This window comes from Anguilla anguilla, chromosome 9 (genome assembly GCF_013347855.1).
Source record: "Anguilla anguilla isolate fAngAng1 chromosome 9, fAngAng1.pri, whole genome shotgun sequence".
Taxonomy (NCBI): Eukaryota; Metazoa; Chordata; class Actinopteri; order Anguilliformes; family Anguillidae; genus Anguilla; species Anguilla anguilla.
Genome location: NC_049209.1, coordinates 16,859,163 through 16,884,411, shown reverse-complemented (window position 1 = coordinate 16,884,411; position 25,249 = coordinate 16,859,163). Strand labels below are relative to the sequence as shown.

Here is a 25,249-nt window from a genome sequence, read left to right as displayed (position 1 = left end):
TAGAAACTAAGCATTGCCGCTGACCATGTGCATCCCTTTATGCACACGCAGACACGCACACGTGTCTGTGTGTGCATGTGCGTGTGCGCGTGCGTGTGTGCGTGTGTGCGTGTGTACGTGTGCGCGTGCTAGTATGTGTCCATCAGGCCTTTGGCACTCATCAGCACGTGTATGTAACCTGTGGGTGCCAGACCAGAAACCAAAACTGGCTAACAGCCTGCTAATCCCCCACCCCCTCCCCTTCCTCCCTATGATCTTTCACCTTACCCTTTTTCATTGAAGGCTGCATGTTGGTCACGTGAGCTGCTGATCAGTGTTCCCCCGAGCGTGTGAGAATGAACACATTCTTTAACGCGCACACCCAGGTTTAACGTGCAGGCAGGCTTCTGTGCTCTGCCTGCTCACAGAGTGGCACTGGAGTAGCACGCTAACCCCCCCCCCCCCCCCCCCACCCCCCCCGTACCTCGGTCCATTTCTGAAGCACAGTCAAACAATTACTCAATCTGCCATGTGAGCACTCACCAGCTATGTGGCAGCAGAGGGCGAGAACACCTGCTAATTTTAGTCAAGGCCGTGTACCTGTTTCCCGGCCTTTCTCGTCTGTGCTTTTTGTCCTGGGACTGTTTTCTCATCTCTCTCCAAACCGCTCAAACCACTTAGTACAGTACTACTGTAAGTTGTCATCTTTAGTTATTACTTGCCTGCTGAGCAAGTGGCCTGTAATTGCTGCATTCTGGCCCTGTGAATTTGGTCATGTTACATCTACATTTACATTTATTTGGCCGACACTTTTATCCCAAGCCACGTACAATAAGATGAACACGATGCACAATAAGCACCATGATCGTGCCCATTACTCTCCCCTACTATAGAGACCTGGGCCTAGACGTGTTCAGACTTCCCCAGCGGTCGGATTGTCTCGCGGACAGGGTCATTCCCTGCTCGTCAGGACTTCCCCAGCGGCCGGATTGTCTCGCGGACAGGGTCATTCCCTGCTCGTCAGGACTTCCCCAGCGGCCGGATTGTCTCGCGGACAGGGTCATTCCCTGCTCGTCAGGACTTCCCCAGCAGCCGGATTGTCTCGCGGACAGGGTCATTCCCTGCTCGTCAGGACTTCCCCAGCGTTTGGATTGTCTCGCGGACAGGGTCATTCCCTGCTCGTCAGGACTTCCCCAGCGGTCGGATTGTCTCACGGACAGGGTCATTCCCTGCTCATCAGGACTTCCCCAGCAGTCGGATTGTCTCGCGGACAGGGTCATTCCCTGCTCGTCAGGACTTCCCCAGCGGTCGGATTGTCTCGCGGACAGGGTCATTTCCTGCTCGTCAGGACTTGCGCAGCGTTCCAGATGGTCCGGCTTGCCTGTTTCAGGTGGCTGTCACCTAAACCTGCCCTTGTTTTTAACCCTTAGCTCGCTCCCAGCCTCTTGGCCCAGCATCACGTGATTTACCGTTCGCGCTGAATACAAGCAGTCAGAAATCAATACCTATCGCACCTTGCCTCTGCACAGAAAGCCCCTGCTTTCTTATTTTCTCATCAGTGTTGGCTTCTGTCAGTTCCTATTGGTGGCTGCCAGCTTTCAGATTAAAGGCTCTTGCGAGCTGCATCTGATTGTTTGGTAGCATTGGATGTCTAATGAAAATAAGTGCCTGTTCCCCCTGCTCCCTCCATTGCACATGGGGGTCTGTAATTGTCCAGCAATATTGTCTGCAGTCTTTTTGCAGTTGACCTCATTCAGCACCCGGCGATGGGTGAAGGTAGGCGGCGGGCGTGGTGTACGGCGGGCGCCAAGGTGACCAGGCCATGCACGGGCGCGAGTGGCGCCACAGCCAGCGCAGCACAGACTGTGCAGCACATGAAGAACCTTTATGACTTGAAGGAAACAAAATGGCTGCTGACCTTCTGGCATCTCTTACTGAAGCAGGAAGGCAAGAGCTGCAGAAACTCTTCTGTAAATAGACAGATTTCAATTAGCTATGATCCCTGGAACCAGAAAGAACTCAAGGACTGGTTTATTTATTTATTTATTTTCACTGTGACTTTAGAGGAGAACTATGGAGAACTCCTGAGTCGCCATTCTAACTAGTTAGCATATTGTTAGCATACAGACACACCCACAACCTCCAGCTTCCCTGCTAGGGTTGGGTAATGTACCACAATGATAACTATCTAATGCAATAACAATCATCACCACTTTTCTTTCTAATGTGGTAGTAAACATCCAAAGATCAGAGGCTGTGTGAAACGCTATGGGGGAAAATGTGACCACTGTTATCTATTGGGTGTTTACAAGGCAGCCAATCAACAGCCAGGCCTTGCAGCTTCCATGTGATTGACAAACAACACATCACATGATCAGAGGGAAGCTGTATGACTTTGCTGCTGATTGGCTATTTTATCAACAGCAGTACACCACATGGTGAGGATGATCGTTATTGTATTTGATAATTAGTGCTGCAGTATATCGCCCAGTCCTGCTCCCTGCATCACAGTTCTGCCTGCAGGGAAGTCAGTGTCCTCATTGCCTGGCAAAAGGTAGTTGCATGGAGAGGCATGGGCGGGAAGATCAGATCAGTAAAGGACTGTGAAGATCAAGCGAGGGATCGCATCGTTGCCCAGGCAGTGGCCAAATGAGATGTCATGACAAACGTTGCGTGCTTCCTTCTGCTGACTGCCGGGAAGCGCATCAAAACGGCTCTCTGCTGCCTCCCCTGTGGGCTCCACAGACCTACTTACAGGTCACTGAATTCAAAATGGCGGCTCGGAGGAAGATTGTCTTCCATCTCCATTGCTTGGTTGTTGAAAAGAGCATATTTTTTCATGAGTGGCTTTATAGTCAAAAGCCAAGACTCTAAGAGACTCCAAGAAGACAATTTTCCCAATTCTCTTCAGTCATGCTGCCAACAACCAATAATCTTCTGAATTATTGATGAGAGCAAAATAAAATGAGTTAGAATTGAAGCAATTTATATTGCTTTATTATTTATGTCTGTTTACCTCTGACAGTGCTGTGCCGTCTTACAGGCTCTAAGTGTCTCATAAGAACACATAGCGATGAGCAGGTCATTTGGGCTGTCTTAGGTCGCCATGGCCTCCTGTGACAGGACTGACTTGTGGCCCGTGTCCCAGCCACTTCTCAGAAAGCAAACATAAGCGCGAAAAATAAGCCAGAGAAGCAGAACGCCGTGAGAGAGGAGAGGGGAAGAAAATAAACACTGGAGGGGATTGGACCTGCCCACGCATTCCGCGAGCAAAGCCTGCTGGGTAATCGCGGGGAATCCTCGCCTCACAAAGAACCGCATCAGATGAGCTGCGGGCTGGCACGGCGGCCGCTGACGAGCGCGGATCTCCCCGTCTCTCTTTCGTCACGTCGAGAGGAGAAGGGAGGGGAGGGGAGGGGAGAAGAGAGGCAGCAACAATTTATTCAGGCTCTGCACCAAAACCGCCGCCCCCGCCCCCAAACCCCAGCTCGCGTCACTCAGCACTGGAACTCCCAGAAGCGGCGTGAACAGGTGGGCTGCTCCTTTGAGGATCACCGCCGCATCGTCCTGGAGACGATTCGACGGCGAATGAAAGTGCGGGAGCGCAGACGGGCCGTCGGGTCTGAGCGAGGCGGCTGAGACTGACGGAGAAGCGCCAGGGAGGCTAACGGCAGACGCTTAGCGCTCTGTGTTTGAGATGGGGTGGGCAGGGGGGGACGGACGACATCCTTATTTCACACTACTGATCCCAGGCCCGCTTGAATGCTGGGGCTCCCAAAGCAAGGCCTGTTAGGAGCTTCCCAAAGCTTCACGCAATCCCCCTGCCACATCTCTGATGGACTGCGGTCTCTTCCATCCTCATCCCAACAACCGTCGTTAGCTTTTCTGTCCATCCCTTTTTGTCTCTCTCAGGAATATAATTAAGCTGTCTGTAAATCATGTTGACTTCCTCCTTGGTTTTATTGGCCACTGTCATGTTCTGCATTGGGCATGATTTGTATTGGAGATAGTCGTATGGGTCCTTATGCTTTTTTTTTGTTTGCCTTTTTACTGTTGTGGTGTTGACTTTCTTCGTTTACAAGAAGGCATTGTGGCTGTACATATATTGTCAAATTTTTTGGTGTTCAAAAACATATGGTTTGTGAGGTATTAGGCCTTAAATCAGGACCTCACAACCGTGTCCTTGAAGGGTCAGAATATCTGCCTGGGTTTTGCTCCGTTCTTTGAAACTTAAATAATAAATTTAAGTGTCAGCAATTCGCAATTTAACCAAGAAGAATGACTACCGCCCCCACCCCCCACCCATCCCCAACATTCATTCTGTCCCCACTGGGACATGCCTGTGGGCTCATGGGAAGCATTTGATGCGCTCTTGAGCAATCTTGAAAGATTTGTTAGTCGGAAGGCTCCGTCGGAGCGCTGGTCTGAAGCGTTACCCCTGCGTGACCCCCAGAGCGCGGGGGCGGGGCCCAGGAACTCGCAGCTGTCGAGGGCTTCGCTCCCTTTGAGGGCCAGGTGGCCTGTGAGCCGGTGTCTCCCCCCCCCGGCAGCGTCGAGCGCTGGGGCCCCCCGTGGACTCCCGCTTCTGTCCCCAGCTGCCGGCGATGTGAAATGAGTACAGCTGCTGCGACCCTCGAATCGATTTCTCTCGTTTGTATTCCGGGCGCAGCGGCAATGGATGAAACGTACAGGACCGGTTGTTTTGGCTAAATTGGAATGAGAAGGAAATCGTTAGCTGGAGGACATCATTATAATGGGTTATATAACCCTCGTTATGCCTGCAAAATGTCTTCGTTACACCTTGAAGTGTTTCACAATACTGTGCATCTTGATTTTTTCCTAATGAATGCATTCCTCAAGAGTTGTCATTCCGTAATTATTGTTTTGTTGTTTGGAACTGCTATGGGGGTATTTAGCTGTTAATCTGTATTATAAAGTGTTACCTGAAGGATTAACTTTAGTACAGTATGCATGTTCTGAGCCTAGTTATGATTATGTGCATGTCAAAAAATGTGATCTCCCAAGAGATCATTCTTCACCTAGACAGAACCAACAGAACCAACTCCAGCTACAGAGGTTTTCAGTTAAATCCCTTAAATTGTGGCCCATACACACCTCCCATCACACTAGTCCCATGTCCCCACGCCATCACTGTAGTGAGAGGGAAAATGAATATCAATTGATTAATTTCTGCAACCATGAAGCTGCAGCACAGCCTAGGAATAAAGATAGATTTCCTGTAACTAGGAACTAATGTGCGCTTTTATTTTGATGAGTAAGAGCACATTTCCTAATACCCGTCTTTCATCCTCCGCATTACTTATAAGAAATAGTTTCACATTGTGGAATCTGAACGTCTTCTGATGAAAAGGATCCTAGGGTTTATTTGAAGTTGAATGGAGTATTATTGAAACGTTGATATTGTAATACTATATGAACAATAAGAAAGGCTCTCAGCCAGTTTTTCATTAGGCAGTGGGAATTGTTTCTGAGGCAGAGTGACTTGCAGGCTTGAGGTGTATCGTTGTTGTGCGGCCTGAGGTGGCTGCTCATAGAGTCAAAGCCCCTGAAACACTGTGTCTCCGCCCCAACCCGCCCTTCAATTCTGCTCCAGCGGCGAGGCTTCGGGTTTAAACCCTACAACCGTCTGGTGTCAAAAAGCTCTCCGAAGATCCTCCGCTTCGGCTCTGGGTTTCACCCTGACTTCCAGGCATGCTGGGCCATATGGAAGAATCATCTGCTCCGGCTGCTTATGCACTGGGATGCAAAACAGGAAGAGGACATCTGATACTTCCTGTCGGAAATACATTATCGGAGCGCTAAATCGAAAAGGCCCGCCGCAGTGCGTTCGCGCCTGACCGTCTTGTCGGTTACTTACGGCGTCATTAATCAGGCCAGGCGCGCGATTCCAAACTATTTGCGGCGCAGGAAGTGGATCAGCTCTCCGTTATTTTTAACCCTCTCGGCTTGACGGCCGTTCGGCTCACGACAGGAGCCTGGTCACCCAGCGCGGTCCAATTTGGAGAAATCGCGAAAGGCTGTCGCTGTCATCCTGCAGGCTTTTCCCTCCAGTCCCATTGGCTGCACAGACACTGACATCATTATCTCTGCTGTCTGCTGTCTTCCCATGTTGGAGAGGCTGGTGTGTATTATATGTGTGTCATTACAGTTCAACTGAATTGCCGTGGGCCTCCCAAGTGGCGCGTCTGCTAATGCGCTCATCTATAAGGCAGTGGTGGGATTCTGTGCTGGCATATTTAGTGAAAGAACTAGGCCCCGTTTCGAGAAACAGGCTTACTGAGTTTGCTACTGCGCTGAACAAAACTTGGAACCCTCCCAAATCTGGAACATGGACTGAAGTAAAAAGAGCTGGGTTTTACCCAGGAGAAGTATCCAGCTAACTCAGTAATCCTGCTTGTAAATAGGTTACATTCCCAGTTGAACAGTTCCAATTGGGACACAGCTTCCTCACTAGTGGAACTGCCCCACAACTGCCTTTCTTGGACAAGCTATTTATAATGATTTACTCAGGTAAATACCCAGCTCTATCTATGTAAATCACTCAGGATTTAAAAAAACCTGCTAAAAGCCTGAATGTAGTGCAGTGTGCTCCCTGCGGCAGGTGCGCATGCGTGACTGTCCCGCTAGGCCGGTGGTCTGCAGAGGGAGCAGATGCAATGGCGGGCCGAGGTAACAGAGGGGGGGGACACACGTGCCAGTCTGCATGCTCCAGGAGTGATGGAGGATGATGCACCTGAAGGAAATTGCCCGTGCGGATAATCGGCCTTTTGGAAAGCAGGAGTGAGCGCGCGCTGGAGCGTGCTCGCCACAATCCAAATCACAGAGCACGGCGACGCGTTGTTACTCATTACTCAGTGTCGGCACGCCTGTCGCGTGAAAAACGATGATTTCCTAACGTGTTCGTCACGGTTACCCGTTCCCATTGAATATTCATCTCCAGTCGTGGCTGAAATAATTGTGACATAACTATTTCAATATTTATAAACGTTTCCACTTGCCTCCTCAATCTTCGGTCTCTCTATAGATGTGAAGGCCCCCCTCCGCCAGGTCGCGTGAGATTTGAATCGTTATATGAAACCGTATTCCATCAAATTAGTTCTTTAGCTGTGTTCTCTCTGACATCCTCTCTGACATCCTGTTTCAGTCAGATGGAATACATACAGAAATACTGTATGTAAGAAATGTGGACTAGCCCCCCCCCCCATGGGTCAGCGGAGCTGTTTGACTCAGTTTCCGATCCAACTGTCTGCGTCACGCGTGCCTTAATGAAGGCCGGAGAACCTCCCAGCTTAATGAAATTCCCTCTGGCTGACGTCATATCCAGTTGCTACCCAACCCCCCCCCCCCCCCCCCCACCCCTCCCCGTTTCTAATATTTCATGTTCGTAACCAGTCCTGTGAAGGCTCTGCCCTTCGGCTGCTGTGGCAGGGTTTCTCAACTGTATCCAGCCCACGCATATCCAGACCCTTATACTGCCCCATCAGGGTGCGTTTTACAGGCCCCCCCCCCCCAATGGCTTGACCTCTGTGTGATTACGGTTGACCCTCCTGGGACATACGGATGGGGAGTTTAATGCGGGACCGCCGGGTTGTGTGTGGGTTTCATATGTGCGAGTTTGTGCCGGGGGTACATTAAAATGACCAGATCCACTCGGCTTCATTACTTTGGCGTCCTTGTAAATGGAGCGGGCGGGAGCGTGTTTTTATGCCCCGGCTGCACGGCTCGGCGTCCCGGGGGCCAGAGGCCTCGTGCTGCGCTCGCCGCCGCTCTCTCTCCCTCCTCTCCCCGCTCGCCCTGCAGGCTCTCTCTCCCTCCTCGCCCCGCTCTCCTCGCCGGCTCTCTCTCCCTCCTCGCCCCGCTCTCCTCGCCCGCTCTCTCTCCCTCCTCGCCCCGCTCTCTCTCCCTCCTCGCCCCGCTCTCCTCGCCCCGCAGGCGTGTTTGTGCCCGAGCCGGAAGATGGAAGCGAGCGAGACTATTTATGGGGCTGTTTTTTATGGTGTCTGTCAGGTGGGAATGAGTTCGGGGGCATTACTGGCAGGCCGGTACCTTTTAAGACGAGGATTCCCTGCCGTACACGGTAGAGGGATTCTGAAATGCCATTTTGGGGGTGGGGGGTGGAGAGAATTTGGGGCTGACGCAACCTCCACTCTGGTCAGACTCTCCAAATTGTATGGACGTTTTTGGCCTTGCATTAATAGCTTGGCTGTGTTTGTTTCTGTCTGAATCTATTTTAACTCTGCGTTTTCCAGAAAAAAATTGTGCCCATTAGGGTTGCAAACGGTTAAAAAGTTACTGCGATGCATTCACAGTCGATTTTACTTTTAACAGAAAACTGAAATGTTCACTTTCTGTAGGTGTCAGTGTGACTTCCTTTTATAGTAAGCGGCTGGGGAGGCATGAGTCTGATTATAGCTGTTCTGGGCGTGTTTGTAGTGTCTGTAACAGGCTCATTTTAAAGCAAGATACACTGACATGCTTAATAGAAGACATAATTATGAGAGACATTCTTGAAATGTGGTAAAAGTGAACTCGTAACAAAGAGCTGTGAGGGTGTTTGAACACCTGCCGATTAAAAATAGCCCATCTCTGGTCTACTTCAGAGCCATGATTTTGTCAGTTTGAAGTGCGTTGTATACCTGGGGTCAACTGAACTGTTCTACAGTCAGACCGGGGGCCTGCCCAGGCCTACCAAGTGCTGTTGAATTATGGGAAATGCCTTCCCAAGGTTCTGGGGTAATCATCCCCATAAAGTTCAACCACGGAGATCTCTCCCTTCACCTCAGATTTAGTGCATTCCTCAGACTGTGAACAAATTGGCAGATTTATGGAACCCCATCATAATGGAGATTAAGTTTTGGCAGTACTGTATTTCTGTCTTATTATTTATAGAAATTTAAAATAGGTGAAGGGGATCTAATCCAATGCCTGGCGGTGTCATACTTTATGCGAACAGAATGAAATTGAAATATATGAACGTAATGTTGTAATGGTGTACTTTATTTCACCTTTATTTAACCAGGTATGTCAACTGAGAACTCAGTTCTTTTGTAGTGTCAAAAGTGGAGAAATCAAAAGTGGGTACAAATGCAAGGTATTGTATAGAGAGTTGAGAAATATCATGCCAGAAGATGCTTAAATCTCAGTTTAAAATGGCAAGATAAAGAATTTAAACCAATAATTGCATTTACTATCATTAGAGTAGTGATATTTTCATTACGTAATTCCATTAGGGATCAATGCAGCTTGCAGTCTCGTCTGCATCTTTCTCTGTTCAGCAGTACCTCCATCTTGTGGTCAGTTTGATATAACACGTAAGTGTATAACATTCGTGTTGGTGATGTCATTTTTTTCCTGAAGCAGAAATCGGGCTAAGCTCTGTGTTTACTAATGCGCATTTTGTTTTCACAGACAAAATGGTGGCAGGATTTCGATTCACCTGTGTGCCATTGTCCGTTGATACAATGCTATACCTTCATCGTCTGGGGATATGTTTCATTAAATAAATACGCTCATAAATTAAATATTAAAGTCTTCATTGGCTTATGTTAGTCTCCAAGAAGGGGATATTGAAAGCATTGAATGCCCACTCCCACAAACCCCTTGCTTTTCTATAAAAAGATGCTAGAGACCACCTTTACATAATAGACTATGCTGTCTACAGTCTCATACAGTCGAGTGGACACCAGACCTGCCCTAGGCAGTGAACAGAGACAGCGGGAGATTGCAGATGAGCATTCAGAAAACAAATGGGATGCGATAGATTCCCAGAATCCCTTCCGGCGGCCCGTCGCAGTCTCTACCCCGCCACCGCTGCTGCTACCCGAAGCAGCCGCGCGTATGGCCCCGCCCCCTTCGCACCTCCGCCGGGACGCCGAGCAGGCCGACCGCCGTAAAACACCCCGCCGTTTGCCAAGAGCAGAACCCGGGCGCGTGCCGCTGTCTGCTCGCCTCATTTAAAACAATAACAAACGGCGCGTTCGAGCGGCGGCGCTGGGAGGAAGCCAGCTCCGGAGAAGGGGGGGGGGCGGGGTGTCAGTGAGCGCTGACTCCGACACCTCCTCACGCTGTTGGATCGCGCCCACAGCTAACGAGGAAGAGTTCAGTGCAACCGCAGGATGACGGCCTGTATAGAGACCCGCGTCATCTTCTTTCAGTACTGAAGAGTCGATACAGTCGTTGTGTTCCAAGGTGTCTGGCACAGGCCAGGCCCAGGGAACAGGCCACAGTGGGGATTTGACCTAACTGGCCTCGTGTTTAGTGAGGGACTCCACAGTTTTTGCTCAGTTAATTGGTTTGAACTGTGGTGAGGGCGACTTAACACTCGGCTGGCAGCAGGTGTTGAAGGTTTTCGGGTGGGAGTGAAAAACAGTATGGGGGAGGGGGCAGTGTAGTCAGTCACTGGTTGAAGACCAAGATCATAATTCAGAGAGAGAGCATTGAACTCAAACTCCCAGCACCTTTCAGGGAGTAGGACCTAGACATTTCACTTCACACCCTTTGACCCCTAGTAGTTAAGCAGTGTAACAGATAACAAATCGCATGAGGAGTACAAACAGACTCAGAAGGCTCATCATAAAGCCTATTTATCCCATTAACTGAAAATGACCAAACTCCACCCATATATTTTAAATTTATGGAACCAGTTTGTTTTATTTATTTATTTATTTATTTATTGAGTGTGTACAAGTGGGGGCTGTATTCAAGTGGTTTGCTGTATAATTAAGGGTTTATTGGAAAATGTAGCAGAACCTAGGAAAGATCATAAGGCATACATAATTCATCAACATGATTAAGCCAATTATGAATTTGTTTTCTAAACAAATTATTCTAAAATGTAGCAGGAAGAGGAGGAGGGTAATGTAGTTATCATGGTGCTCAATGAACTCTGCTTCCTTGTTGTTTTAATATTATTTTGGTCACTATTAAAATTAGAATGTTGAGTCTTGTGCAAGAACTGATTTGCTCTCAGTTTAGGCTAAATGGTGACTGCCAAATTAACCGTTTAAAACACCCGACGTTACTTTTCAGGGACTATTTTTAAACTAGTGCTGAAAAGTACTCTTCAGAACCAAGACAGCCAATACGGCGAAACCATTTTGTTCGGAAAATCACGAACAATATCAGATACGAAGAACTTGCTCCATCTAGCGATAACCGCTGGATATTTCTTACCTCGTGTGTTGTTCTACGTTTTGCATTGTGCCGAAAATAACTTTCCCTCTGTGTATAATTTTGTCATACGATGTAACTAATTGAAGACTTTAAATTGATTATGAGAATTGTTTCTGAATAGATTTAAATTTAGTTCTTCAAATGACTGCGCAATATGATCTGTCTCACTTTTAAAATGGAAAATTTTCAAGGCTACCTGGAGGACCCTATCATTATCAACTCCCATACCTGTTCTGTTATATTGACAAGTGTCAATGTCCATCATAGTGAACGATGGTGGAAATACAGAGTGCCTTCCTCTTAGTATTTACATTCTTTTTTTAGTGTGGCATATAAGCAAAGCTACCCTAATAATTAGTCATTTCAGCTACCACAGTCTATTCAGACAAGGGGGTAACGGGTATTTTCAATACTGCAGACTGCAGTGTCTGTAATTAACCTCGAGTAAATGTTCAGGGCAGCCAGTGCATTGTTTAAACCTTTCTCTAATGCCCATTGCCGTGTCCGTTGATGCACGTTGATGCATTCTATTTGGAAGTGGGGAGCCTGGCATAACTGGTTTACTCTGGTGCATTAGAGGATCATCTTACAGGCATTTTTTGTAATCCGAGAGAAAACTCATCCGGATTCTCGGTTTGAGCAACATGTACAGTTGCAATGCGTATGCCTGATGACTTGTTTTGCCGAGCGCACAGTAGGCTACCGTTTAGAAAATGCTCCATCAGTGTTTGCCGGATCAACAATACTTCCCAATGAATCATTAATGAACATTTTAAAAGTCATAATGGCCTGTCACTAATGTCCGTTAATGATCTCGGATCACCACTTGCGCGGCTTTGATGGGTTCTCGTCGATGCCTTTGAGAATTCTTTAAATACGGTTTAAACTTTGTACCATCTTCTCCCTTTCACTGCGCGGGTCTTAGGACAGCTAACACACTCTCCAGACTTTTTTGGTTCCACATTTAAAGAAGCATGAGTTTTCCTTTGAGGAGATCAACGTCAGGTATGCTGCCTTATATCTTTCTTTCTTTGATTATTGTACTAATTCAGTTAAAATATAAGGCGATGATGCAAACTGAGGAATTGTATGGGCTGGATAAAAAATGACAATGCTTCGCCTTAAACTATGATGACATTAGGCCTACTGCTATTTACCATGTCAAAGTTTTTTTTATTTTGTTTATTCCTTTATTGTGATTGTATCTCGTTTGTGCCCTTCGCGTCTATAGAACAACGCCCCAACAAAGAGCTGTCCGAGGTTCTGAAGTCTAAGTGAACGTTTCGCGCACATGCTTTGCTTTGAACGTATATTTGTATACGTTTGCATTGTATGTTTTTCTCTGTAGCCATACGGTGCATACGGTCTCAACGTCTGGTTTAACATCCAAATAGAATGCATGTATCTTGAAAAATACTACATGCAAGAAAACCGGGTAGGTTTGAATCTGTATAGTGGCTTTAAGGCCGTGGTCAAAAGGATGTCATAAAAGGGGCTTTCGTGGTTTTCTTTAAGAATATGAACCGACTGTTGTTTTTTTAAATAACAATTTTACATCTAGTTTTTAAATAATAAAATAAGGAATCAGTTTAGAAAAATCACATATAGCAGTGGTAATACCAATGTTATTTTGCCGTAGCATGTCGCCTTCCTACAAGTACTTTGTTTTAATTTGTCGCATTTTTTCTCTAGAATCAGAAGATATCATAGAGAATGATAGCATTATTTGGTTGGCATTGTTGGTTGTGTCTTGTAATGTTTTATCTAATCAGACCGTGACACAATATGAAACATTTTAATGTTAACTTATATGACGCCAAATAAATGACCTAGTTTTGTGCTACGATAATTTATCATGTCAACTTGGGTTCTTGAAAACTATTTTGATCTGTCCGAAGACACCCGACGGAAAATGTTCATTTGAATTTGCTGCATTAGTCTGATATTGGTAAAGAGAAACGGACTATATTCTGCATGACTCGTTTGGGGCTGTAGGTGGCACTGTTGGGGAGGATTTGCTGAAGCTTCCTATGATGCATTGATATGAGAACTGACTGCAAGTATTAACTGCAAAAAAATGTATCCGTATTTTATCCCTACATACAAAAGAAAATCACAAGAAGAAAGCTCGCAGTTTGGGAACAGCACACGGCAAAGAGTGGAGATTATTTGAACCTATTGTCTATGTCTAGTTAAGTTTCCCTTGTGATAATGGAGCTTAATGTCATCGCGCAGGAGATCAGATTGATGATTTTAAAGGGTCACATTGCGCTCCTCGCTCACAGTTTACATTATCTTGAGTGCAATATCCGATCCGATGCAATTAGTTGCACCTTTTCCATTTCGTGACCTCAAGAGTGCAGCCCCTTGTGGTGGCGAGCTAGATAGGCGTTAGCTGTGGTGTTTGAAAAATGAGTTCGCCACTCAGGCAAGGTTGCAACAAATTGTGACTCCTGATTCCAGTTGCTTGCTGACACTTGGGGCGCGTGGTAATATATATTTTTTTAAAAAGGGAGCTTCCATTTACCTCAATTTCTGCTGGCGTGTTGGACCAATGTTTTCCTGTAGATTATCAACAAAATTACAAAAAAGTTTCAACATCTAGATTGAGTGACCGCAATTTACATAGTTTGCCCCAAGGCGACATTTGCGCAGGTAAGAAAATAAATAAATAAATAAATAAATAAATAAATAAATAAATAAATAGCATGCATCCTACAGAAGAAAATTGCGCTTTCACAACTTTGCTTTCTTTTTTGACAAGTAGGCCTGTTAACACCCAAAGGAAAGAGCGTTGTCGTCATGCGGAATGTGTTAATTAGCTCACATCAGTCCCATGGCAACAATGTAAATAATGATTCATTCCCTTCTCTTGCTGTGAATAAGATAATAGTGCGTGCCTGAAAGAGGACGTTGCCCTTAGATAACTATTTGGCTACAGCAGATGGTGGGCAAATAAGGGAATTGCGTGATGAAAGTGAGCGCATCCCTGTAATTGAACCAATTGACTGTAGGCTACTGCTGTTTGTTGCAAAACGTGTATCCAGTGTCAGTACACTAAGCCCTATAGATTCCCTTGAAAATATTTCCCATCCAGTATAGTAAGGATGGGCTTCTTTCTGTATATTCGGTGAAACCTGAATTCACCTCCATACAAAACCGCCGACTATTCCAATGCATTGCTTACGATTTGTAGAAAAAAGCACGTGTCTTTGCAAATAGGTGTACTGCTGAGTAAGTGGTGAAAATTTTGTTCAAACCGGGGAATCGGTTTTGGGGGGGGGGGGGGGGGCGTTGTTGTTTGTATGCATGTGTGTGAACGAGCGCGCGCAATCAATCTGTAATCTCACTCTCCGCTGAGATGTGGCCTATACAATGGTTTAGGGAAAGGGATTGCAAATGGTTCTCGTGTCAGTTAGTCTATCATAAGACTTTTCAGGGTATTTTTTTATTTAGGGAATTCTTTCAACGTCCACTTATTCATTGTAAGCAAATGAGCCCCTAGACAAGCAGCGCTGTTTAAAACCTGAGAGTAGGATTAATGTTCCCAGTTAACACATGTTAATCGACATTTAGCAGGGGGCATGAGTATATAATACACGTTAGTTCACGTACGTGTTCCGCAGATTAGGTTTTCAGCTGTTGCTTCCAGGTTTCAGTAGCCTACCCGTTGCTTGGGGTAACCATGACAGTAGCTGATACTACTTTGCACAAGAGGCGTACTTGAAACGTAAAATGACACAGTCGTGACAGTGTCTCAGGTAGCCTGCTTGATAACCACGGTCACGTTTGTTTGGGTGTCTGTCACCACCTACCCGAGCGCAGCGAGGGACCGTGAGCAGTTATTCAATGAGGAATCGGACCTAACCGCCTTTATGATGCCGCAGCGGGGTCTCCATTATAGTGAAATCATTCCACAGTTTAACTGGTTTGCGGATTTTGCTTCTTTGTGATATTAAGAGAGATCTGGCAAGCTGGAGAAGCTGCGATTCCATCCCATACTTTTATTCTCACGAGAGGTTCCGCAAGAAGACATTTGAATTTTACATACGAGAGGGGCTGCCTTGTATTCCTTTTTTCTTATATCTATTGCTTTTAACATGACCGTCTTTTAATTTCCTTCATCTTCATTGCAGTTTAAACTACAACTGAAGTTATCGAATCGTGATCTACTGGAGCGTAATGATGCTGTTTTCTTAGAGCTCACAGAACGTCGTCACTCGTACAGTGAATGCTGTTCATGCCGACGGCTGCACAGACCGTGCGCTTCTGTGCTGGAACCGGTTACCGCAGTTAGGCTACGTGTTTTCAGAAATGCGATCGCCTTGTCTTTGAATCAAGGAAGAGAGAAAGAGAAGACTTTCTGCATCAACTATTTCGTATTTTCGTATTCAGTTCACATTATTTATTTTTTTTCGTTCTAGCTTTTTGCCCCCCCTCTCTCTCGCTCTCTCTCTCTCACTCTCTCTTTTTCTCTCTCTGTCGCGCACACACACATCATTTCAAAACATTATTGAACAGGTCTGCTGTTAACAAGAGAAAAACACAATATCTGAATATCCACCTGTTAACCGGTGTTTTCCTGGCTGCGCATCAGAAGCTGCTCTAAAACATCTGCGCCTCTTTTTCATTTGTGCTGTCGGAGCTTCCGAGGAATTATGCATTGCATCTTTTGCTGGAACATGACTGTTTTTATTTTTAGCATGCCTCGGACGATTTTAAGCGTGCATTCACTTGTGAAGTCGACACCTTTGCGTTTCACAGCATTGCCTTAATTGCAAGGTGTGTATGGGAAGATGCTTCTAAACGTATTTTGGTGAGGACTGCTTTTTACCGGAGACAAAATGCACCGCTGTCGAGATACGCCCAGGATAGGGTCGAGCATGATACTCCACAACCGGAATATTTAGAAAAACTGGTGATACAGTTTTCATTGACATTGCAAAGAGACAATACTTGAGACATATATACTGTCTATGCAGTACTTTTGGCAATTAAACACAACCGCAGCACAAACTGCAACAATGACTTCATTACGTATTTAAATACGACTGTGGATGGTTTTAATCTCAAAACTTATAAAAATCAGTGTCAGTGTAAACCCCCCGCGGACGGTGGGAGGGTAAAACATTTTCTTCTGGAAGTTGGACCATTAGCCAGCCGCCAAACTGGCGATGGCCGCAGCGATTGCCAGCTCCCTCATTCGGCAAAAGAGGCAGGCGAGGGAGCGGGAGAAGTCGAATGCCTGCCGCTGCGTTAGCAGTCCGAATAAAGGGAAAGGGACATGCGAGAAGCCCAGTCGGCTAAGCGTGTTCTCACGGGTGAAACTCTTCGGGTCCAAGAAGCGGAGACGGCGGCGACCAGGTCTGCTATCTGTCCCTTTTTTGTGACTCGCATCATGAAACAATCATCATTAGTGTTGTTCTTTCTTTCACCCTCCTCATTGTCATCATCATTAACATCATCTGTTGCAATGATTGACAAAATGGAAACTATAACAATAACAGCTATAACAACAATAATAGTAATAACAACAACAAGAACAATGTCATGGTGATCCATCATGATGCAGATTTCTGCCCAATGTATGCATATTGCCAATGGCTAATATGTAGAAAAAAACAGTTCTTCAATACAGTTTCAGGTAAAGCATAAAGGTTAGGCTTGGACTTAAACATATTTAAATATTGTGTTTGATGTCATGACAGAAAAGAGCTATAATGACAGATTCACGCCCAAGCTTTTACTAATAAAAAGAGAAGGTTCAAAATACATCCCCCCTGCCTCTATGCTTGGAAGAAAAGCTCCAGGTGGTATTACCATGTAGTCTGTAAGGAGTCTGTTATAATAAACTATAATAATCCACCATGCATGCTTGCTGAACAAGCCTGTTTACTTTTTTTAATACAATCACATCCGTGCTGTTTTTTAACCAGAAGTGCATCTGTGCTTCAGACCCAGTTGTGTGCTTTATCTGGTTCTAAGCCCAGAGAGTGATCATACTGGCTGCTGACACTCACAGCTGGACCATGTGGTCACGCAGCATCACATACGACCCTTTCCTGCGTCCGATTCACCCTTAATCTGTCTTAGCTGCTCTCAAGGTACACGGCCTTCCCTCCACCGGGCGGGAACCTGCCCACAAACATGGATGAGAAACTCGAGCAATAGGAAAATCGTTCTAAGCAGTAAATCTATCGTTAACACTATTACTTCCACTGTTACTACTGGTACTTCTAATGGATTTATTGAAAAGGCCATTTGATGTTCGGTAATATTTTTCAATCTGAGTTCCATCGATGTGACCCCGGACTTGCGCGGTCATATGAATTATGGGAACTGAAAGAGCACTTATAGGAGACTGGCTTTTTTCTCTCTCAGTCTCACTGCAGCTAAAACCGGAGGAAAACAAGACCTCCGCATTGATTCAGTCTCATTTCTGTGTCGTTACCGTGTACATATTATAGTCTTGGGTCTGCATGTGGAAGACTTGAGAGGCACAGTGACTGTTTGAATGGTACGTGATGGCACCCAGTTTGAAGGGTCATCGTGGCATAGTGCTAGGGAGCTAGACTGTAGCGACTGTGTTGGCTAAAAAAGGTAGCATGCTTGCACCCCCAGCGGCGATGCAATTGTGCTTACAGAGAGCCACACCCATGTTTGATGTGACTATACCCACCTCTACAAGTACTACTATGGTGTGTAACTGTACTATACATCATAATACATTTGCAATGCTGTGCGTATTGATTTCTGGACTCTTAAGAGACTTGCGTTTTCATGCAAACTCTGCAGGAGCGATTGCAGCAGTTTTAAAGTCGTGTCCTGCACCGTCCCGCAGTGCATGCGATGGCACTGCCACGTAGCGCGGCAGCCCTTTCCGGGAGAGGATCAAGCAGCTGCCGTCAGCAAACGCGACCCTGGCGAGGCTAAGCTGCCCGCTGTACGGTGCCCACCCACCCCCAACCCCTCGCCCTGTGCTGCATTGGGAACAGCCTCTTCTTTTCCAGGGAAGGGGGGGGGAGATGTCTGCGTGCTTATTTGTGCAGGGCCCTGCCCCTCACGGATACGTGCCTCTGTGCTCGTGATCGTGTTTTTAATCAACAGCTTGCTTGGGGTGTGCTAGGCCCGGAATGCTAGCCAAGGACGACGTAGAGGGGGGCAGGGGTTGCATAAGGTGGCTCCTAAAAGAACGTACTAGTTGGTTCTTAAATCCACAGCTGGTTGTTGGTAAATCCACATGCACGCAAAATTCACTTCACAACACTTCTCAGAAACAAATCATTTGTATGAATAGCACAGCACATATATATGACAGGAGACAGGAGCTGAAATGGTGCTGGCCTTAGTAAACAGGGACTCTGTCCCTTCCTCCATGTTTACGCACACGTATTTTTGCTGTTTGCAGCAACATCGAGAGCGCAGCCTAGCTTTCTGTGGGCCTATTATTCCTGCTTGCTGCAGTCCAGTCAGGGTGATTATGGGAAGTGGCTGGCATTTTGGAGAAGTAGATACACAGTTATGCATCATAATGCATCTCATCCTGTTGTAATTGAAATCAAAACCCCAAACATAAGGATGACAAGTTCTCCTCCCCTCTGTCTGACTGAGAACAGAATAGTTGTGACACTTAAAATAGTCTGTGCATATTTATCATGCAGGCAACGTTTTACAGAGGTAAAAACTGGGGGGATGTGAAAAGCGTAAAACTATATTAAGGTGTACTCCATTAGCAGCAGAGATTTTTTTTTTCCTCAGGAGGTGAAGAAATTGCATCGTGCCGTGCACTGCAGTAGCACAAAATGACCTTTTTTTGTTTGCTTTCATGGGAGAGATGAGCTGTTCAGCCATCTTGATTTCACCACACTGCCTCACTCCCAGCCTCTCCTTTCCTCACAGAGCCCCAGCTGAAGGGGATTGTGACGAAGCTGTACAGTCGGCAGGGCTTCCATCTGCAACTCCAGGCAGATGGAACCATTGACGGAACAAAGGAGGAGGACAACGGCTACAGTAAGTCATCTCCAGCACTGTTAAGGCAATAGCTACTCTGTTATATCCAACACTGTTAAAACAATAGCTACTCTGTCATCTTCAACACTGTTAAGAAAAGGGTTACTGTCAGTCAACCCCAACACTGTTAAGCCTGTAGCTGTTGTCATTCATCTCTAACACTGTTAAGAAGATGGCTGCTGTCAGTCATCTCTAGCACTGTTAATTCAATACCTACTGTCAGTCATCTCCAAGATTGTTAAGACAATAGCTAGAGTCAGCTCCAACACCGTGAGGACAGCACTCCAAAGTTTCTTTTTTTCCCCTTTCTCCAATTCAAGAGCTGTTTTCTCTCTCCTGTAGAACCTGTATGAATCTGTGGAAGGAATTAAAATATTTAAGTGGAAGCTGTATGCTCTATATCAAATAGTTATGCTTTTATTAAAAGGCCCTATTGTTTCAGCAATGCAGAGAATGTGAACTGAATTCAGTAATTAACACAGAATCTTGTAATTAATACAGAACCCAGAGAATCTTGGGAATGCTAGAATATTTATTTGAAAGGCCTTTATTTAAAGGGATACAAGGTGTAAAACTGCACATTCTGATGTTCTGAAACACAAAATATAATGACGCGATCCACAGATACCCACCAAGCGCCCTCAACTGGTGAAAGTCCTAACATCTGCCTCCTCACTGAGTCAAGCTGCAGCAATATTTCATTGCATTACAGTCACTTAGCAGACGCTCTTATCCAGAGCGAATTACAGACGTGGAGAACATCAGTGTTAGCCTCAGGAATACAAAGTGCAATATCGCCAAGAAGAGACGAACGGCCCATTCATAATCAATAAGTGTCAAGTTAGCTGAACAGACCAAGAATTAGTGTTGTAAACAAAAGTAAATACCGCTACGCAGCTTGTCAATCTTACGAAGCTCTACCTATAACATTACTACCCCAAAAGTAAAAAAAAAAAAACAAAACCGTTGACACGGTTGCCTTTTTCAAGCCCTCAAAAAAGCTTAACACTATCCGTCCCATGATGCGAAAGATGATACTAAGCCAGTTCATTTCACTGTAATTCAGTTATTATTCATCAGATCGAATTTATTTTTCAAATTAAAAGCTGAGGCAGAGATCTCTTACCCACTTTTGCACCACGGACTATGATTGTTAATTCAGTAGGTACACCTCTCCAAATTCCAGGCCCCTTCTCTTCCATGTTTGCGAAGCTGCGACTCCATTTTGCAGCTTTTGTCAGCTGTGAGTGGATTTTATCTCAAAAATAAAAGTCCTGAGCAAGTTTGATTTTAAAGTAAAATAATATGAGGGAATGAATGTATATGAATGAGTGGATGAATAAAGTGAATGTATCAAATAAATATATGTTTTATGTGATATTCAGGAAATCGGAAATTGGGAAAATAAAATGAAATCTAGGAAAATAATTAAATGATGTGCCGTTAACGATCATGGACGTATCAACACTTATAGTTATTTGTCTCACATCATGTTATCCTCAACTTCTCTCTTTCTTTCTCTCTCACTCCCTTCCTCCCTCCCTCCCTCTCTCTTTCACATGCTAACCTTACAAGCTCAACTTCTCTGTGCTTTCGCTGGCAGATTCCCTCCCTGGCTCTCACACATGAGCTCATTGCTCAGTGCAGTAGCTCAGCTCCAAATCCTCCCTCCCTCCCTCCCTCCCTCCCTCCCTCAGCCCTGTGCCAGTGCGTTTCCCATCCCCCCCTCCTGCAGGGCTGGTCTCCACACCCTTTCACACAGAAAATGAGTGGAAAATGAGCTGGGATCAGCTTAGTGAAAAGCAGTAGAGAGAACGAACATCTAAAAAAAATGGCTCTGCCCGCAGCATGCTCTGGGATTTATGGGAATTCCTTTATATGGTGGAATGTTTAGGACTGAATGTTTTATGAACTTCCACTGTCAATCAAAGGTGACTTGTCGGAGTCCAAAGAATGTATGTTGTTCCCTGGGATGATCGCTTCCTAGTCTGGTACAGTTATTCCTGCATACTGTATCTGCCAAATGGACCCAAACGGCCATGTTTGCCAAAGGACACCATGTGTCCACTCTCAGGCCTAATGATTCTCTAGATGTGAAACAGAGCGCTTATTTTGTGATATCAAACAGATGATAGTGCCGCTTTGAAACTGTAGCGCTGGAACCGGGCTAGCACGAGCTGGAGCCAAACGGGCAGGCGTGAGCTGCGGCGCGCGGTATCAGACCCAATGCTGGGCTGTCTCCAGCTCTAAGGCAAGTGCCTGGACTTCACCTCCAATCAGAAGCAAAGAATTTCCTTTAAAATTAGGACTGTAGGAGGAGGTGTAAGGTTTTTTGTTTTGTTTTTTTTTTAAGTAGCTGGAGCTTGTGTTAAGGTCATCTGAACACTGTTACCACGAGGCACCACCAAACGAAGATACATTTTCTTTGAGGCGCAGCACTGAAGTCATGCATTTGTGTGCTAGTTGCTGTACTCTGTTTCTTTACCCTTTTCTGTAAAGAGGTTATAAGACTGGTTTAGTAGGGTATCCATCTGTATTTTAACATAGTAGTTCAGGGAGCTAATAGGGATAGATGTGGACCTATTAGAGGAAGAGAACAAAATAAAAATATTTAAGTGCCAGAAAGCTCCTTAATCTTTGATTGGTTAACAAAATACTTTCCCCACTTTCCATTCACATCCCCCGCTCTATAACTGTGGCCGACATCTTTTGGTGCAGCCGTCTTTGAATCCCCAGCAGAAGGGGATCATGGGGGTTTCATTCGCCCTGATAAAGCTGGAGCTGGTTGATGGGACCAGTCCATGTGTTAAATCAGCCATGTCACGCTTCTGGCAGCACAGGTCTCAGTGACTTTCAGGAGCTTCCTGCTCATCCCCTGAGGAAACTGTGCAGCTGAAAACAGTTGTATTACTTCAGTACCCTGGAGCAACCATCAGCTGTCACGCTTACCCAGAGACCCACAACCCGTCCCCCCCCACATCCACCCTGAGAGGCCTGGCCCTGCTGCTCATCGATGGGCCGAAGGCAACTTATACGGTATACTATCGAATTAGTCATTGCTGAGCGCAAGTGCTGCTCGGTGCTCGTATTAGTTAACTGAAGCGAGTTTGCCTAGTGTTGTTCATTAGCCATGCAGGACTGCTCTTGGGGGAAAAGTTAGCAGTACATGGCATGCTATTATCCAGTTTCCCGTGGTGGGAGCTCGTCTGAATCATGCACGGCTAACGAACGGGATGCGCCGTGCTTCGAGCATCGCTGCGACTGCGAGCCCACGCCCCAGGTAACCGAGCAGCGGCGACTGCGTCACCCGGGTAGCCTGGTGCACGTCGCGATTACACGCCGACCAGCCTAATTTAATTACTGCGCCAGCGCCGGGCGGACGCCCCGCTCCAGCTGCTGCCAATTAGAGGGAATTCAATCAAGCAGGTGCGCTGCTTTTAAGCATCCCTGGTTTTTTTCCGACCTGGGAATAGTCAGCCTTTCGTAACACCCCAGAATGCCTCAGGAGAGCGGAAAAGGGGCGCTGTAATCTTTAAATTATCCCTCCCAGCAACCCCATGGGCCTCCTCGGGTTATGGAGGGGGAAAATCATCGTGTCTTCAGACCGAGGGTATAATGTTTGTAAAATAATTTTTTTTTTTAACTCTCTCCTGGTCTCTCTGCACTCCTAAAATTGGCTTGTAGTTGCACTTTTCCGTGGTGATGTTAGAACATCTGTGTTTCGTAACAACCAGCCTCCCGTATCTCAATTTCTTATACTTTGGAGAGAAAACGAAAAAAAGCTCGTGAAGACGGGGAGAAAGAAAGCGAGGCCATTCACACCGGTTGCAAAATAAATAAATAAATAAATAAATAAATAAATAAAATGTTATTAGGAACTGGGTACTCTTGTCTCCATGGCGACCGCAGTGCAGTCCTCCTGGAGCTCATTCGGCGCTGGCGGGTGAGGACCCGCTCGCACATGCAGACGGCCGGACGCGCACGTGCACGCGTAACGCGCGGCACGTGCGCCCTCACGCGCAGGAGCGCGTGCGCGACACGCACCTTATTTGTGATAAATTTGTGAATGTGCATCCATTAATGTGCATTTCACTTTTCCTGCGCAAGCCCCATGTTTGTCTGAATAATCTCGATTAAATACCAGAAGCAAATGTCCCACTCATTTTTATTTTGCGCAGCAAATGTGTGGGAATGTTATGCAACATTGGAATTTGCAATTAAGGACTGTTTTCAAAGGGTGATGTTTGTTTTTAAAGGAATCTTTCAAATGACAGATGATTCAGTCCCTCTTCCTTCGTATCCACAGCAGTCTGACATTTAACTGAATAATCAACAGCTCACTTTGAGGATTACTCTGAATTATACTTCCGTGTCATTCTTTTCCCTCACGGTTGGATTTATTTTGTGTTTAGTCTTAAAAGTGCATTAGAAATGGGAATTTGTCGAGCTGTGTGTGCAAGACTGCAGGATACGCTGCTATGGAGAGTCAGCCCTTGTGGAAGCGCAAACAAATCCTTTCAAAGCAAGGAAAGGGAGATTTCAAATTTTTGATTTTGTAATATTCTTCAAATTGTTGCCTTTGAGATCGGATTAAACTGTTAAAATGCCCCCATCAAAGAAAACCCTCTAATTACAGTCTCGGAAGATGACCTGCCTCCATTTCTCATTGTGTCTCTCAAAGGTGTGGCTCTCAGTGTTTATGTTTCATACCCCAGCACCTGCAATAAAACCAGCTCAACCAGATATAATGTTTTACTTAATTTTCATCCTTTCTTATGGATCTTTTCTCTTTTGTAGATGCAAATAAAATTAGAAACGTCATGGAAAATCTACAGAGACAATGGGATTTGTTTTACCAATTTTTATAAACCGTACATGGATTAGGTTAATACAGTTATAACATCCCTGAAATGCATTTGTATTTCCAATAACAAATTAATTCCTCCTTGTGTCTTTGCAATTTTTAATATGTATTGTCAGTATTTCTCCAAATTTGAATAAGCCTTGAATAATGGCCTGAGTGAAAGTCATTGGAGGGAAATTCATTTTATGCCTTGTGAGTCTGTCCAGCTTGGGACCTGCACCTCACAAGTTCCAGCAGCTCCAGTCTTTCACACTGGCTCTGTGGGGAGAAACGGAACACCCCCCCCCCACCATCACGAGACCAGGCAGGCGAACACGCAGTCGTGCCCCGACACGACTGTCAGCTTGGCGGGATTCATTTCCGTCGGGTCGCGTCCGCTTCCCCGATCGTTCAAAGAGCCGCCTGCAAATTCGCCGTCTCCCGGCCCGGGCTCCGTGCTCGGGAGCCATTTTAGATTCTGATCTGCGTTCATTTGCCGCGCAGCAGCCCCGCGCACCCGCTTGTCGCTTCGCGCCGGGCGCCCGCAGAAGTGGCCACGGTCTGCCGCGCACGCGCGTGCGTGCTTCCCCGCCACGTCTCGCAATTAGAGCGCCGCCATTGACTTTTTCGGAGACGCCGGGCCTTAATGTTCCGGCATGACTGGAAGGTATTAGAAACAATGGTGTTTCGTTTTTTTGGTTTTTTTTTTTTTTTTCAGGCGCCGGGAAAAGATTAGCCTCATCACGGGTTTGCGCGTTTTAGATTGGGCTGGAACATGGGGAGGAATGATATTGTTCTCATTACCCGTTCGGTCTGATGTATTGTGAGGGGCGCGGAGAGGGATCATCAGGCCTGGCGGAGAGCACTCGAGCTCGGGAGGCGACCGGACGGAGGCGGCGGCGTCTTCGGTCTTAATGAAAGCCACACTCAGGCTCAGGTGCGCCGCGCGGTGGAGGTAATTGAGTTCCGCCTGGAAATCCCTGATGGGCGATGGCTTCTAATCCCTTCGAAATGAGGTTCTGTCGCCGCCGCGTTTGACTCCTCTCCTCGGACGACGCGCGGCCCTCGCAGGAGCTGATTGGCAGGGAAGGTCCCCGCTGGCGGCGGAGAACGGAGCCGTTACCGCGAACTGGATCAGACCGCATACGCCCGGCCCACTGGGGGGGGGGGGGGGGGGGGGGGGGGATGTCGTGCGGACGCCGGGCTGAGGGGCTCAGCTGGTTG

General features: G+C 46.4%; 1 protein-coding gene across 10 annotated transcripts in view; it reads left to right on the top strand.

Moving 5' to 3' along the window:
* LOC118236665 (fibroblast growth factor 13) overlaps positions 1-25,249 on the top strand; it is a 109,515-nt gene that overhangs the window by 65,637 nt on the left and 18,629 nt on the right. For 9 of the 10 annotated variants that reach the window (XM_035435217.1, XM_035435213.1, XM_035435211.1 and 6 more), the window contains one exon: positions 19,072-19,182. In XM_035435217.1, coding sequence (XP_035291108.1) covers positions 19,072-19,182 — 111 coding nt within the window. Of the gene's footprint in view, positions 1-14,932; positions 16,537-19,071; positions 19,183-25,249 lie in introns of those variants that run through there. The other variant, XM_035435215.1, reaches the window with a different exon arrangement.